The sequence below is a fragment of the Cervus canadensis genome, chromosome 23 (assembly GCF_019320065.1).
Source record: "Cervus canadensis isolate Bull #8, Minnesota chromosome 23, ASM1932006v1, whole genome shotgun sequence".
Taxonomy (NCBI): domain Eukaryota; kingdom Metazoa; phylum Chordata; class Mammalia; order Artiodactyla; family Cervidae; genus Cervus; species Cervus canadensis.
The window spans coordinates 1591487-1609341 of NC_057408.1; the positions used below are offsets into that span (position 1 = coordinate 1591487).

At 40.6% G+C, this 17855-nt stretch overlaps 1 protein-coding gene across 1 annotated transcript in view; it reads right to left on the bottom strand.

Annotated features, from left to right (window-relative positions):
* EPG5 (ectopic P-granules autophagy protein 5 homolog) overlaps positions 1-16056 on the bottom strand; it is a 126070-nt gene extending 110014 nt beyond the window's left edge. The window contains exons 1-3 of the mRNA XM_043443845.1: positions 15906-16056; positions 1471-2412; positions 463-706 (exon numbers count right to left, since the gene is read on the bottom strand). Of these exons, the coding sequence (XP_043299780.1) occupies positions 463-706; positions 1471-2412; positions 15906-15968 (1249 nt within the window). The 5' untranslated portion in view covers positions 15969-16056. The remainder of the gene's footprint in view (positions 1-462; positions 707-1470; positions 2413-15905) is intronic.
* Positions 16057-17855: the final 1799 nt, after the last annotated feature.

The following is a 17855-nucleotide window of genomic DNA, read 5'->3' on the forward strand; positions in this document are numbered from 1 at the left end:
TCCCAAAATAAAATTAAAAATACAAAACATTATAAACGTTCTGATGAAAATTAAACAATCCAACAAAATGGACAAGCAAAAATAAAGTGCAATAGACAAGAGAATGAAAAAGGGTTCTAGGTTTTTAGAATCAGAAACTGTATTTGGACTTGAATTGGTAATAAGCACATAAATTAGGACAGTAAGAGTCATTAATGATAAAAAGCAAACTTCTGGCTTCCTAGAGAAGCAGAGAAAGACAGTTCACAGGGAAGGGAGACCTGGCACTGCTTTTAAGAAATGTTATATAAGGTAGGTGTCAATCCTAACCTGTACTGGGAGACGCCAAGTAAGACAGCAAGCACAAATGGTGGTCCCTTATAAATATCAAATCAGTACACAATCAATCGATCAGACTGTATCCCTGAATTCTTTTTTCATTTTAGACCACGAGAAAGAGTGAGGCTTTCATTACTTACACACCTTGGCCTTCCTGATGAATTGCTAAAGATCTCAGAACAGCCGAACTATTGAGTAACGCGTAGATGTAAGACTCCACTTGCAAGCGTGAGAGCACAGAAGTGTAAGAATGCAGAGCCAGGGTCTGGTGGAGGTGCTCAGATTTGGCATCAAACAGTTTTTTTAGCTCGGCCAGTGCATTTTCATTCATCTCCACTCTCTGGTAGCGATGATGGCCTGAAACTTTCACTTGATCTGCACAGATACCCTAGCAGTGGACAAAAGGATAAGATGTAAGTTACGAAGCCAGTTACCTTCGCTCTTGATGTAACCAGGCAATTGGTATATGATACACAGGCTTCGGTACATCTTCAAAGAACTTACAAATCACAGTGAGGGAACAATACTACCACACAGAAAACTATAAAACTAATACATAACCAGGTGCCAAGGAGTGTAATGCCAATCACAAAGGCAGCACAAGTTCAGAGACGAGAAGAGAAACCCTAAGATGAAGTAGGTGGGGAAAGATGCAAGAAATCAGAAGAGCTTGTCTCTAAGACCTTCATGAGCGACGATCTTACCTTCTACTTTATAAACAGTGAGGTCAAGGTGATATCCCTTCAACTTCAAGAGACCTCAAAACATCTCTGAACATTCCCTCATCATTCTTTCTGATTCTGCTCAAAAGAAAGAAACCTCTCTCCTTTCCAACGTTAACCCTACAGCTGTGTTCTTTATTTTAACCCCTTTCTTAGTATTTTCAAAAGTCTCCCTCTCCACATGCTCCTTCCTACCTACAAAGAGATACACAGGTCTCCTAAGGAAAGAAGATTAGGGATGGGGGAAATCACACGTTTCTCCCTGATATCTCCTCCAGCTTCCCTTCACCACCAAATTTGTCAAGAGTGAGTACGAGGTCAGTGTGAGTACAAGCAGCAGATTCCAGACCTTGATCACATCACAGGAAACGGAGTTCCACTGCAAATACCCCAGGCTCCTGCAAACTTTACGGAACACCAGTCAACATACCTGGACAGACAACTGTTCCTCCTTGAAGTGCCACAGTCGACTTTTAGCATTTTGGCAATCAGATGTCAGAGCAAGGAGCTCAGCTTCAGCCAGCAGCAGCTGTTTCCTACAGCGTGAGTAGTTCAAAAGTAACTCATAAAATTCATGCCTGTCCTGATGAGCCATGCTGTCAAACTCTTCCAAATATGACTCAACATTTTCCAACCATGAACCAGGCTCAAAGATCTTTAGCTGTTCTTTAGTAAATGGTACTACTTCTGGTTGAGATGGGAGTTCCGGGTAGAGTCGCTCACTACGAAGCAATGATTTCACTGTCACCAAAGCTGGTACATCCCCCACAATTTCAGTTGGCAACTGGGGATACAGTTTTTTCACTCTAGGTGGCTGAAAAATGTCTTTGGCTTCACAAGAACTCTGCAAGCCAACATTCTGTAGCACCTCTGAAGAAAGACTCAAGGCTGTGTCTTCTTTCCTATTCTGAGTTTCTCTGACCGGCAAACTTTCCACTTCCTGCTGAATATAAGAAACGTTAGATTGCTGTATGCTTTCCGAAGTTCTACATTGTACCAGTGTATCCTTCTCCATTTCAGTAAAGTTCTTGGGGGTTTCTACTGTGGTTCGAACACTGCCTTCAGGATCAACCTTCGGCTCGAAGGCATCGTCCCCAGCACAGGCTCTGATCTCCGGTCCCTCCCTTAGACTCTCTGTATTACATGTCAGAGGCTCTTCATTGCTTAGATTTAAGGAGGTGAGTGGAATATCAAACATTTCACTCTCATTTTGCCCACTAGAATCATTCTGGAGCTGGGAATCAGTTAACTCCTTCAGAGCATCTCCTTTGAACTCACAAGCTGGAGTAAGGATTTCCAGCTCTCTGGAGGTTTTTGGAAGGGAGACTTCATCAGACTCTTCCCTCTGAAGGGTTTCATATTTCTTCTTTTCCTAAAAAGAACATGAGTAACATGAAGTAAATTATAACAATAACATGCTTTCAACATGAGGAATTTTTTAATTGTATTAAAAAATCTAAACTCACTTCCTAAGCAATGCGCTTCGTATTTTGTATCATTCAATTTTGAGAATGTTGAATTTGGGAGATTCACTAGTCTAATCCCAACAGAGGAAGACATGAAATAAGCAACAAATTATGAATCAAGATTGGAGGAAAGTCTTAATTAGGCTGTTCTCCATTCTGCTAGTGGTTAAATAAAAGACAACAGTCTCCAAGTATCTTAGGTTTCAGTAGGTTGGCATCTTAACAAACATATTTATTCAAAATTTAGGCAGAAAATGTCAGGGCAACTTGGGCAATGAAATAAATAGCTATAATACTGGCTTATAACCCTCAGAATAAAATATATATTCATAAGCTTATACATACTTATATTACGTATTTTTTTCTTAACGGAAAAGTGGTAGCATTCTTCCTCACAGAAGAATTCCAATTAATAAATGTAGACGGAATGAGAAAAACAGAAAATCACGATTAAAACACCATGGTAATAACTGCCACAGGCAAGAGGCAAGATCTGCTAATGAGTGGGATAAACATTTAAGCAGAAACAGAATATAGTCTCGAAGTATCCCCTAAATATTTCGTCATTACAAAGGGCAAAACAGTAAGTTTCAGTGGAGACTCCAGGCAGACCACACTTTAACCAAGTGATCAGGGTTATTATAATGAGTAATACATTCCCATATTATGGTCTGAGAAGGCTGATCACCTCTTCTGTACCCTTTCTAATAACATATAACCTCAACCTATGCATGAGAAAACGTCAGACAAAAACCCAGGTTAAGGGAAAGTCTACAAAATAACAAGTGTTATGATCATCAAAGACAAGACAAGACTAAGGAACTGTCAAAAGACTGGAGAAAACTATGGAGACATAATAACTGAATGCAGTAGAGGATCCTGGACTGGATACTGGAACAGAAAAAGGACATTAGCAAGAAAACTGTTGAAATCCAAAACAGTTCTATATTTTAGTTAATAGCATTGCACCAACATTAATTTCTTGGCTGCAATAAATGTCCTAGAGCATAGAATTTACAGTTACATAAGATAAAAGAAGATTCTGGATGAAAGGTGTATGAACACTCTGTATTATATTTGCAACTTTTCATTAAATCCAAAATTAACTTGAAAAAAAATCCCAAATTAAAAATTCTTAACCATTTAAAAAATAAGTTAAAATAAATTATGGTTCTTTCAAACTGAAGTATCTCTGTACTGTATCTTTGTACTAACACACAAACTAGATACATGGGAAATAAGACTGGATTAAAAAAAGAAATATGGAGAGATTTATTATTTGTTTTAAAAAAATTGTTACATTCAAAGAAACTAAAAAGGACTGAATCACTCAAATACTTCCCTTTCACTACGAAATTTTAAGGAAGGCAAAATGATAGTTACATAGTAATCACTGATTATGGATTATGCTATCCTGCAAATGTCCAGCAAAAAAAAATAAAAGCTGACAATAACCAAAAAAGTAAAACAGTCACATGCACCTAATATTAGGAAGAAAAGACGAATGTTTGTGAAATACAATTCGAGCTCAGCTTGCAGGTAACGAACTACTAAATGTTCACGAACAGTAGTCATCCAAGAAGCGCTGTGTCCCTGCACAATGGCTCTACCACACTGTGAACCTCAGATACTAGACTCAAAAAACAGCCAGGCAGTGCATACAAAGCACTTTGTCAAAATGCCTAAAATCACGAACAGCAGAAAAGCATTATGTGAGTATTTATAAGAAAATGAAAAAGTGGATCCAATTATGCTGCAATGACGTTTAGCACACTAGCTATAAAAAATCGGTTAGTCAGATTGAGGAGTCAGAAAGAAGACCAGGAGAGGAGGCCAATGGTTACCACAGTAGAGAAACACTGGTCAGGGTAGAGCCCATACTTTAGTGAGTTGAACAATAATGAAATGAAATTAAGATAACAATTTCATTTAGAACAAAGAACAAAATACTTAGAAATAAGTTTAACAAAAGAAGTGTAAAATTTATCTTCTGAAAATTACACAACAAAATCTGAAAGGAATTAAAGACTTAATAAGGGAAAACATTCTGTATTCATGGATCAGATCACAATGCTGTTAATATGGTGATACTCCTAAAATTAATATACAAATTCAACACAACCTCTATCAAAATCCCAGCTGCCATTTTCACAGAAAATGACAAGATGATCCTTAACCTTTTAAGGAAATACAAAGAACCCAGAATGGACAAAACAATCTTGAAAAAGAATGAACTTGGAAATTTCATACTTTGTAATTTAAAAATCTACTATAAAACTACAGTAATGAAGACAGTGTGGTTCTAACACATGGATAGACAAATAGATCAATGAATTAGAACTGAAAATCCAGAAATAAACTCTTATTGATACATTTAAAGTCAGCTGTTTTTCAACAAGGACACCAAAAAAGGACAGCCTTCAACAATGGTGCTAACAACCGGATATCCAAAGAATAAAATTAGACCCTTACCTTATATCATATACAAAAATTATCAGCAACCTAGATGCCCATCAGCAGATGAATGGATAAGGAAGCTGTGGTACATATACACCATGGACTATTACTCAGCCATTAAAAAGAATTCATTTGAATCAGTTCTAATGAGACGGATGAAACTGGAGCCCATTATACAGAGTGAAGTAAGCCAGAAAGATAAAGAACATTATAGCATACTAACACATATATATGGAATTTAGAAAGATGGTAACGATAACCCTATATGCAAAACAGAAAAAGAGACACAGAAATACAGAACAGACTTTGAACTCTGTGGGAGAAGGTGAGGGTGGGATGTTTCGAAAGAACAGCATGTATATTATCTATAGTGAAACAGATCACCAGCCCAGGTGGATGCATGAGACAAGTGCTCGGCCTGGTGCACTGGGAAGACCCAGAGGAATCGGGTGGAGAGGGAGGTGGGAGGGGGGATCGGGATGGGGAATACGTGTAAATCTATGGCTGATTCATATCAATGTATGACAAAACCAAAAAAAAAAAAAAAAAAAATTATCAAAAAGGATCACAGACCTAATATACGAGCTAAAACTTTTAAGCTTTTCCAAAAAAAAAAAGAGTAAATCTTAATGACCCTGGATTATGCGAAGTCTTGTTAGACATGACACCAAAAGCACACAATGAAAGAAAAAAGCAGATAAATTGGACTTCATAAAAATTTTTAAAGTTTGAAACTATGAAGACAATGAAAAGACAACTCCACAGAATGTAAGGAAATGTCTTCAAATCCATTATCTTATCAGGGGCTTATATCCAGAATTTTTAAAAAGTAAACATGTGTTACTCAATAATAAAAAGATGAACAACCCAATTTAAAAACAAGCAAAGGAGCTAAACAGACACTTCTCCAAAGATAATACAAACAGCACATAAAAACATGTGCAACACTATTCGTCATTAGAGAAATGCAATCAAAATCACAATGAGGTAATACATCACACCCACTAAGATGACTAAAGTCAGATAATAATAAATGTTGAGAATGATATAGAAAAATTAGTACCCTCACATACTGCTAGTGGAATGATAACACAATGCTTCCTCTACAGAAAAAAGAATGGCATTCCTGACCGTGGTGATGGTGATCCAATCTTGTGATCATCCCCCAAACCACTGAATTATACTCTTTAAATAAGTACAGTGTGTGAATTATATCTCAATCAAGCTACCAGATGAAAAGATGAAAGATTTTAAAAACTTAAAAGAGTTGAGAAATAAGTGAAAAGTATGAAAGTAGAGACTAGAATGTGGAATAGAGGGAGAAAATTTTAGTTCGCTTCGCTTAAACTGTAAGAGACCTTTGGGGGGTGTTACCTGCTAACTGGAAAAGAGGATAGGAAGCTGGAAGTAGGCCCAGATGGGCCATGTGATCAAGGGCACAGCAAACAAATACACTTCCCTCAACCCACGGGCCACCTCAGGCTTCCTCTCCAGCCTGTCTTTCAGGTAGTTTTTAACCTCCCTTTGTCCCTTGCTGCCCACCTCTGACCCCACCAAACCACTTCCTCTTTTTCTACTCCACCACTGCCCTTCCAATTTCAAATTCTTCCCCTCAGCTAAACAAAATGAAGTCTCCAGTTGCTACTAACAAACCTGCAAGTTCATTTCCACTAGATTTACCTTCACGGGAATAATCAAAACCAGAACAACAGATATTGTGGTTAGATCATCAAAAATTTTTTTTAAAACCTCTGAACCCTCCCAGGGAGGAACACATGCCTTTGGGCTTTATTTCTCTTGGGAGGATAACTCAGTGCTTCTCTGTTTAATTCTCCACCTGGTCCTAGAGTTGCTCCAGGGAAGGAGGTAGGGGAAAGGAGAGAGAAGCTGGTCATTTGATTCAAAGAACAGATTGGACATATCAGAGAAGGCAGGAGGGAGGGAAGAATGAACAACTGTGAGACGCACACTGTTTGAGAGGGTGGCAAAGGCCTGCCCTGCCCCTCACAGACCCCTGGATAGGACAGGACCTCTGGGTGCATACACTGTGATCAGCACCAGTGCCAGGGCCTCTAAGCAGTGGGGAGCTCCCGATAGCTCGGCTCACTTCTCCAAAGCACAGAACGGTCTCCAAGCCTTCAGCCTCTGCCCCACCATCAATTCACCCAAACACCATTATAAGATTGGTCCCCTTAAAACACACTACTCCAAACACCACAAAACAATCACGGCTCTCCACTTAATTAAAGACTGCCTCTGAACTCTGGTGCTCAGGGCCTCTGATGACTCAGTTATGATCCTTTCTCAAGACAAAACTGTCAATGACCGCATCAAGCCTTCCGCCACACGTTTTACTCTGAACTCTGCAGTACGTACCTACCACCCAGTCCTGGTCACAAGTCACCACATATGGTTATTTATCTTTATGGTGTGTCCCCCAAACAGACCACAAGTATGTTAAGGCCAGGGACTATATCTTAACCTTTTTGGATCTGATCTGCCTCTGATTTTCAACACTTTGTTCAATATATATTTACTGAAACAATAATGATGACTCATAATTCACAAGAATTTATTGAGTACCAACTGCATGCTGAGCTCCTAGGTACTGGAATCCTAAAATGAAGAAATTAACTATCCAACAAATATTTACACTTACCATGCACTCTAGCACATTCAGAAGTTTATTTTTATATGCTTCTCAGAAAGCAAAGGGACTAGCCAATGAATTCCGAGGAAACTGAACTTTTATGCCAAAATCTGAACCTATTCTTACACTTAAAACACAACATTTCATTTAAAAATAAAAAAGAAAGCCAACTTCCAATTACTTTGCCTATTTGAGTTAACCAGAACATGTTCTATATATAACAATCATACATACAGATCATAAAATAAAATTCAAATGGAACTCCACATGTATCAAGTTATCCATAAAAAATTAGAACTTAATTTTATTTTAACCGAAAGACGTGTTTCTTACAATTGAAAATGGCCTAGAAATTAGGAAGAATCTATATTCTTTATTTTGATCTCTAAGTTAGACACAGGTAGAGAATCAATTTTAAAATAATTCCACAGGAGAAAAAATAAGAAGTTAGATAGAAATGGAAGAGTCGTTAATAAACATAGAAAAAATATATATACTTAACCATGTGTGTGGATGGGTGCATGCATAGTTATGTCCAACTCTTTGTGATACCATGGACTGCAGCCCACCAGGCTCCTCTGTCCATGGAATTTTCCAGGCAAGAATACTGGAGTGGGTTGCCATTTCCTACTCCAATAGTTAACCATACACTGTAGTAAATATGTCTTGGAGTGCTGGCATATGTGTAGGGGGAGAAACCTAAAGAACACAACAAACTGCTACAAACAGTTATCTCCAAGAGACAGAATTTAGGGCATTTCATTTCTGTGTTGTACATTTTTCTCTGTGTGTGTATACACTCACAGATACACACTTTTTTAAAGCAATGAGCACTTCTGTAATCAGGAAAAAAAGTGATTTTTTTTTAAGTTCTGGAAAACAAATGGGACATTTCCATACATCACTTGTGGTTCTTCCTCTTTAAATTGTACTAAGTTAAAAAAAGGAAAAAAAAATACAACCTCTTTCTATCTTTAAAACTATTGATGAGCTACTTCTTAAATGATAAAGGTTCAATTTTACAAATTACATAGAAAACTTTTCTGGGATCACTTTAAATGCAGGCACAGTTTACCATGAATGTCTATATCCACAGCACTTAGCACAATGCCTGGCACAGAAGAGATAAAAAGGGCTTGAACACATGGGTCCAACTATAAGATCAAGAGCTCTCAGGGCAACTTTACCTGCTCTCCTTGGGATGTACAAGAATGCTTTACAAATAAAAAGGAGAAAGATGGGGGTTACACATTTCGCTATGAACACAGCATCTCCTCTCAGCTGCCATTTCTTTGCCTGTTGCCCTCAACAATCTTACTTCATGTACTCACAGCACTTCCCACGCTTCATCTCTTTATCCTCCTCTCATACACATGATTTCTCTCAACTTCTAGAATCCCACACTCAGTTAACGGCACGGGGAACACATACTACCTCACATCATACTTCTTTGTTGGTTTCTCCACCTCTCCCCAAGCTCTTAAAATTGGAGTGCCCTTGAATCTCTTGTCATCCTTTTACACTATACTCACTCCTAAGGTAACTTAACTCGGACTCCAGTTTTCAACAGCTCGTAAAAGAGACCTCCAGCCTAGAGCTCTCTCCCATACTCTAGATTCACATAGCCAACCCAACTGGAGGTCTAACAGACACTTACTTCAAAATTAGCATGTCCAAAATTGAATTCCTCATCTGCCCCCAACAGCTGTTCTACTCACTGCCTCCTCCATCTCAGAGTCATCCTTGACTGTTTTCTCACATTCCACATCCACATCTTCTTAGCTAGATGTTCAGAAACTCCCAGATTTCAAACCTTTCTCATCACTTACACTTTAAAACTCCCGGCCAAGACACCATCACCTTCCTCCCTGGATCACAGCAAAAATCTATTAGATGGTCTCTCTATTCCTCCTCTTGCTCCCTTACAGACTGTTCTCATCAAAGCAAGCACAGTGACCCTTTAAAATGACTTCAGTTATATCACTCCTCCGCTTGAAACCGTGTGTGTGTGTGTGTGTGTGTGTGTGTGTGTGGTGTGTGTGTGTGTGTGTGTTAGTCGTTCAGTCATGTCCAACTCTTTGCGACCCCATTAACTGCAGCCCACCGGGCTTCTCTGTCTGTGGGATTCTCCAGGCAAGAACACTGGAGTGGCTTGCCATTCCCTGAAACCCTGAGGTGACTGCAAATTTCACTCAAAGTACAAGTGAAAGGCCATACAAGTGCAGGCCAATGGCCTACAAGCCCCTACATGACCTAGCTTCTGTGTCACCTTTCTGACTTCATCCCAACTACCCTCCCCTCACTCACTCTGCCTCTCACTTACCCTAACCACACTGCCTCCTTGCAGTCCCCAAGACAGCACAGACATGCCACTACCTTAAGGCAGTTGCCCCAACTGTTCCCAAGATCCACATGGCTAACTTCCTCATCTCTTTCCTGTCCTTACTTAAATTTCATCTTCAACAACAAGGACTACCTTGACAGCCTATTAAAAATCACAACCCATCCTAATCTTTCATCACTACTCAACTGCTTACCTGGTTCATTTTTCTTTTTCTGTAGCCCTTGTTATCTTCTGATATGTGATGTACTTATTTATTTACAGAGTTTTCTGTTTTGTCTTCAGCTTCTAGAACACAAGCTATGTTAAGGCCAGGTTCTCCCCACCCCCCCACCCTCGTTTATATCTCAGGCTTCTCTGTTGGCTCACACAGTAAAGAATCTGTCTGCAGTGCAGGAGACCCAGGTTCAATCCCTGGGTCAGGAAGATCCCCTGGAGAAGGGAGTGGCTACCCACTCCAGTATTCTTGCCTGGAGAATTCCATGGAAAGAGGAGCTTGGCGGGCTACGTCCATGGGGTCACAAAGAGTCGGACACAACTGAGCGACTATCACTTTCACTTATACCCCAAGTGCTTAGAAGAATTTCTGGGACACAGTGGGTGATCAGTGAGTAGTTTATTCAGCAAAAACAAAATATGGATTATAGGAGGCACAAAAGGAGCTCAACAATATACAGCATCCCCCAATTTCATTTCTATAATCACGCATGGGAGGGAGGGACTAAGAGGGAGAAATCATCTAGGCCAAGGAGTAAGAGGATGGGGACTGCAAAGATCTCTGTTTCTGGTATCAGTTTTCTGGGACACATCACAGTCTGTCCTTAGCAATTATAATATGCTGTTACTCACCATACACAAAAACAAACTAAAATGGATTAAAGATCTAAATGTAAGACCAGAAACTATAAAATTCCTAGAGGAGAACATAGGCAAAACACTCTCCGACATAAATCACAGCAGGATCCTCTATGACCCACCTCCCAGAATATTGGAAATAAAAGCAAAAATAAACAAATGGGACCTAATGAAACTTAAAAGCTTTTGCACAACAAAGGAAACTATAAGCAAGGTGAAAAAACAGCCCTCAGATTGGGAGAAAATAATAGCAAATGAAGCAACAGACAAAGGATTAATCTCAAAAATATACAAGCAACTCCTGCAGCTCAATTCCAGAAAAATAAATGACCCAATCCAAAAATGGGCCCTAGAACTAAACAGACATTTCTCTAAAGACATACAGATGGCTAACAAACACATGAAAAGATGCTCAACATCACTCATCATCAGAGAAATGCAAATCAAAACCACAATGAGGTACCATTACACTCCAGTCAGGATGGCTGCTATCCAGAAGTCTACAAGGAATAAATGCTGGAGAGGGTGTGGAGAAAAGGGAACCCTCTTACACTGTTGGTGGGAATGCAAACTAGTACAGCCGCTATGGAGAACAGTGTGGAGATTCCTTAAAAACCTGGAAATAGAACTGCCATATGACCCAGCAATCCCACTTCTGGCATACACACTGAGGAAACCAGATCTGAAAGAGACACATGCACCCCAATGTTCATCGCAGCACTGTTCATAATAGCCAGGACATGGAAGCAACCTAGATGCCCATCAGCAGATGAATGGATAAGGAAGCTGTGGTACATATACACCATGGAATATTACTCAGCCATTAAAAAGAATACATTTGAATCAGTCCTAATGAGATGGATGAAACTGGAGCCCCTTATACAGAGTGAAGTAAGCCAGAAAGATAAAGAACATTATAGCATACTAACACATATATGTATGGAATTTCGAAAGATGTAATGATAACCCTATATGGCAAAACAGAAAAAAGAGACACAGATGGTTCAGAACAGACTTTTGGACTCTGTGGGAGAAGGCGAGGGTGGGATGTTTCGAGAGAACAGCATGGAAACATGTATATTATCTATAGTGAAACAGATCACCAGCCCAGGTTGGATGCATGAGAAAAGTGCTCGGGCCTGGTGCACTGGGAAGACCCAGAGGGATTGGGTGGGGAGGGAGGTGGGAGGGGGGATCGGGATGGGGAACACATGTAAATCCATGGCTGATTCATGTCAATGTATGACAAGACCCACTGCGGTATTGTAAAGTGATTAGCCTCCAGCTAATAAAAATAAATGAAAAAAAAATGCTGTTACTCTTAAGGAGTTGTCAGCATTTAGAAATTAATACTAACTTTAAAAATACTTTCCCTGGTGGTCCAGGGATTAAGAAACCACCTGCCAATGCAGGGGACATGGGCTGGATGCCTGGCTCTCCAGGAAGATCCCACATGCTGCAGAGTAACTAAACTTCAACACAACTACTGCAGTCCGTGTACCTAGAGCCCATGCTCCACAAGAGAAGTCACTGCAGTCAACAAAGAATAGTCCCCGCCTGCTGCAACTAGAGAAAGCTTGAGCACAGAAACAAAGACCCAGTGCAACCATAAATAATAAAAAAATGAAATATACTGTTCTCAACCTGCCAAGATCAATGAAGTCAGGGTGAAACTTGTCAGGACTATCTCTTGCCTACCAAGTAACAAGTACCAGATAAACACAAACTATCAAAGTGATGTCACCTTCCAGATGATTAACATTAAGAAATATAGGTCAGCTGCTGGGTCAGAAGCCACTCAAACTATCTAAAGGCAAAAGCACATGACACTACTCACTTCCTGAATCACCCCTTAGAACCACTTTATATGGTTCCATAAATAATCACCAAATTATACCACAATGGTAAAGGACTTCATTAATGTTGAGCTTCAGGATCATAGCCAAACCATAACCAGCACAAAAAAATAAATCTGTTTACTCTAAAAGAAGAATCCATTTTCTAGACTGACAAGTATGAGGGCCTTGCTGGTATTGTGGACTTTTTCCCATTTGCTTTCTTACACTACATAGAGGAAATTCCCTGAGTAAATTCTTCTGAGCCACAAAGCTTGGAAATAATATTCTTTAATACTGGTACTTCTTCCTTCATTCAACAACCATTATCAAATGCCTACAAGGACTGTAAAGGGTACTGGGGAAAAGACAGGTTCCTCCCTCATTGAGTTCACAGTCTAAGGAAGAAGAGAAATGTTAACAAAGTAACTACAAGTGAGACAAGTGACAAAAAGAGGTGCAAGAACTACTGGGGTGGGGGGATTATGTGGGTGAAGAGGGAAGTACTCTTTAAGCAGAGACCTCAGGAATGAGCAGGTGAAGCCGGACTAGAAGACATTTCAGGGCACAGGAAACAGTATGAGCAAAGGCCCTAAAGCAGGAAAAGTGGAAGTCACTCAGTCGTGTCCTACTCTTTTCGACCCCATGGACTACACAGTCCATGGAATCCTCTAAGCCAGAATACTGGAGTGAGGGGCCTTTTCCTTCTCCAGGGGATCTTCCCAACCCAGGGATCAAACCCAGGTCTCCCGCACTGCAGGCGGATTCTTTACCAGCTGAGTCACAAGGGAAGCCCAAAGCAGGAAAGGACATGTATGACTGAGAGTCAAAAGAGATAGTAGTGAAGACCTGAGGCTGAAGAGAAAGACAGAATTCAGACCAGTCAGGGCCTTGAGTCGATACTAAGGACTTTGGATTCTTAGCCTCTGGATGATGGGAAATTTTTGAAAGGTTTTAAGGAGAGGAGTGATCATTTTGAGGTTCTGTTAATAAAAATATTGATCCAACTTTAGAATGGGAAGCAAGAATAAATTTGGAAAGGCCATTTTAGCAAAAATCCAAGAAATCATCCTTGAAGGATGGTGGACTTAGGATGGAGAGAAATGGGCAGAATCAAGAGATCAATTACAAAATATAATTGTCAAGATTCAATGACTGACTAGATTTGGAAGGTGGCTAAAAGCATGTCAAGGATTTCTGGTTTGGTCAAACCCTCTGGAATGAAGTTCTCCTTATAAACATTAAAAGATAATAAAATAAATTTATTCTTCTGTAGGGAAATGAAGTGAAAGTTGCTCAGTAGTGTCCGACTCTTTGCAACCCCATGGATTATAAAGTCCACGGAATTCTCTAGACCAGAATACTGGAGTGGGTAGTCTTTCCCTTCTCCAGGGGCTCTTCCCAATCCAGGGATCAAATCCAGGTCTCCCGCATTGCAGTCGGATCCTTTACCAGCTGAGCCACAAGGGAAGCCCAACTTTTGTAGGGAAGTTGCCCACAATATGCCAATATAAAACGAGCAAATGACTTTTCATGATGGATTTAAAAGCTTGGTTTTTCATTTTTATTTTAGAAACCCTGTTCTAAACAAAAGAACTTGACAGAGAATTCTCCTAATAATCATTTATAAGTATTTGTAACATCCTGTCTATAAATACACATGGGCTTCCCTGATGATTCAGACAGTAAAGTATCCGCCTGCGATGCAGGAGACCTGGGTTCGATCCCTGGGTTGGGAAGATCCTCTGGAGAAGGGAATGGCTACCCACTCCATTATCCTGTCTGGAGAACTCCATGGACAGAGGAGCCTGGCAGGCTACAAGTACGGGGTTGCAAAGAGCCAGACACAACTGAGCTACTTTCACAGATACATACAGATATGTAGAACAATTACCAAGCTACTGGATTGAGAATTAAGATTTCTGGTTTTAACTTGAGTTCTCTTACTAACTGTATGTCTTACGGCTTACCACTTAAGTTATCTAGGCTTTAGTTTCACCATTCACTCTGAAAAAAATTAACTATAGATTGAGAATTAAGATTCAGCTCCTTGTAGATTGATGTTTACATCTTATACACTACTGTATTCTAGGTTCAGGGACTGTATGCATGGCTGATGAATGGCCTTTTACTTCCCTGTTCATTTAGGTAGCCCTTTACTGGCTCAATACAATGCAAAATTATTTCTCTTAAAAAATTTTTCTGGAATTAGGTAGCAAAATGGCTTTCTCTCCAAAGAATAACTACTCACAGACCTGAGAACAATGATGTGCATAAAATCATTTACAGCTTATTAAATATGGTATCTCTGAACACTAGTCTCCTGTTAAAATCTTGTTCTCATAAGAAATTCCTATTTTGGTATTATTTTTAAGTCACACCTGCACTTGCAGACATCACCTACTAGTAGAAAAGGCAATTTCCGGTAGTTTTAATACTATTCTCATTATTTCCTTAATATAAATTCAGTTTCAGGTAAGCCAATATTATCAATGTCCAGCTATTCTCGCAGAGCATTTATTCTGTTCACTGTAAAACAAACGTCATTTCAGAAAACAAATGGGAACAAAATGAAAACCCAGACTGCACCTAAAAACAAGAAAGATCAACTTTAAAACCACACTAATACCACACGTTAGTATAAGCCAGGAAACCCAAAAATTCAAACCCGTCCCTGGTGCGTGAGTCCCTCTCTGATTTCACTTCTGGTCATTCACGCCCCATCATAAACAGTCAGGATAATGAGAAATAAACAGCAGCGCCACTATCATCTTGAATTTTTAAACTGGAAAGCCACATCACTACAGTCTACTTTCTGTCTCCCACCGTAAAGTTCTACCGGAGGATACATTCGTGGAAGAGCCGTCCCTTTTCTCTTTAAGCGGAGAGAGACTCAAAATGTTCACAGGTTAAAAAGAAGAAAGTCAGTCAAAGCTGAGCCTGGGAAGACAAAATTTGCTTTCCAACAGGAATCCAGATCTAGGTGCGGGAAGTCAAGAACGCAGCAGAAAACCAAGCGCCTAAGAGAGATCACAGGAGGAAAAAGAAAAAACAAGCTCCTGACAAAGTCGGACGTAGACAAGGAACAGAGGAATAGGTCTGGTGTTAATGGGCGGAGGGATCAAATATGGGAAGGTGGGGCAGAAGCTGAGAGGGGCTCAGGGCACGGGCAGAGTGGGCTGGAGAGGCCGAAGAGAGGTAAAGCGAGACAGCGCGCAACTGCCAGGGCCTGGGGAAGTGGGATGCGCGAGTTCCTCTCACCTTGGTTTTAGTCCGGCTGCCCTTGGCCTTGGCCCGGCGTGGGGGCCTCACTGCCTCTGCCATAGACCCTGCAATGGCTCAGTCGCCGCTTGTTTTTGTCAAAACCCTGCGCGTTCCACAGCCTGCCGACTTCCTACCTCCGGACTGTCACATGATCGAATCTCCACCACTCCGGGAGAGGGGCGGCAACTCGGAGCCTCTACGGGCCGGAACTTAGGACAAACCACTTCGGGAGGCCTTTTCACAAGAGGATTACGGCCACGCCCCCTTTCATTCAGGCCCCACCCCCTACCCCGCGCAGTGCCTCCTGGCTCCGCCCCTCTTGCCGCCGCGTTGGGAGTGTCCTGGGTGACCGGCTTACTCTCCCGAGTGAGGTCGAGTCCTTATCGCCGGCACCTTCACTAAGCTGCACTGGGTGTGGATCCCCACCCACGTTGGCCTAAAGGAGCCTGGGGAGAGTGCTTGTCAGCCTTTTGACCTTCAGATAACTAGGACCAGTCAGCCTAAATCTATGCTTTGGTCTCAAGAACCTTGATACTCTTCCAGGTGGGCGCTTCAGTTTCCTTTTGTGTAAAGGAGAAAGATGATACTTGCCTTTACCAGTGTAAAGAAGATTAAATGGACTGGTCGTTAAGGTGCCTGGTATACACCTGCATATCTGTAAATGGTGGTTGTTGTTCCGTTGCTAAGTCATTTCTAACTCTTTGTGACCCCCTGGACTGTAGCATGCCAGGCTCATCTGTCCTCCAGTGTCTCCCCATGTTTGCTCAAATTCATGTCCATTGAATCAATGATGCTATCTAACCATCTCATCGTCTATCATCCCGTTCTCCTTTTGCCTTCAGTCTTTCCCAGCATCATGGTCTTTTCCAATGAGTTGGCTCTTCGCATCAGGTGGCCAAAGTATTTGGAGCTTCAGCAGCAGTCCCTCCAATGAATATTCAGGGTTGATTTCCTTTAGGATTGACTGGTTGATCTCCTCACAATCCAAGGGACTCTCAAGAATCTTCTCTAGCACCGCAACTTGAAAGCCTCAATTCTTCAGTTCTCAGCCTTCTTTATGGACCAACTGTAAATGGTAGTTATTATCATTACTCTCCAGATCCCAGGTAGCGAAGAGACAGCTGCACCAAAGAGGGCAGAAGAGAAGGCAAAAAGACAAGACCCATAGAGGTGGTTTTTGTATGGGTTTTACACACCTTCATTTAAAAATTCCAGATGGGAAAACTTGGCTCCTTCTCCCTTTCCCAGTTCTACAATTTACTTTCTCCCAATTTATTTTCTCTCCAAAGTACCTGTTAAAATACTATTATAATTTGCTTTTGTTTGTGTCTGTCAACCTGGCTAGAATGTAAGATTCTTAAAGTCAGGGGTCTTTGTTTTGTTCCCTAAGGCATCCCAACAGTAGCCTGTACATGGTAGGCTCAGTGAATATTGATCATTTGATGAATGAAACGAATGTGAGCTGTTCTGTCTGGTCATGGTAGAAAATAGCTGAGATGTGGGTAGCAAGGGATACTATCCAAGAATATGGCATGAGAAATGGAAAGGACTCCAGAGATGGAGTCTTTACAGTGCCTTGTTTATGAGCTAACAACATAAAATACAGTTGTAAGCAGATAGGGTGGGGTTGGGGGGAATCCCCAGATAAAGAAAACTAGGCATGGCTTATTTGACATAAGAGGGGCCATTTTAGTTTTTTTAACTTTTCTATCAGCTTCATTTTAGGCTTCCCTGAACTTAATCTGTTAGGGGCAACTTAATCAGCATTATACTTTATTCATGTATTTTAGAGAAATCCTTTTAGACCTAATCCATTTTGTAAGCCTGGCCACAATGCTTCCCTTTGAATGAGTCTCAGTAATGATGATTGTAAGGGAACAAAAGAACAAGGGAGTATTAGCAGACTAGAAAAGTAACAATAGCAAAGATAACAAATCAGTTGTAAAG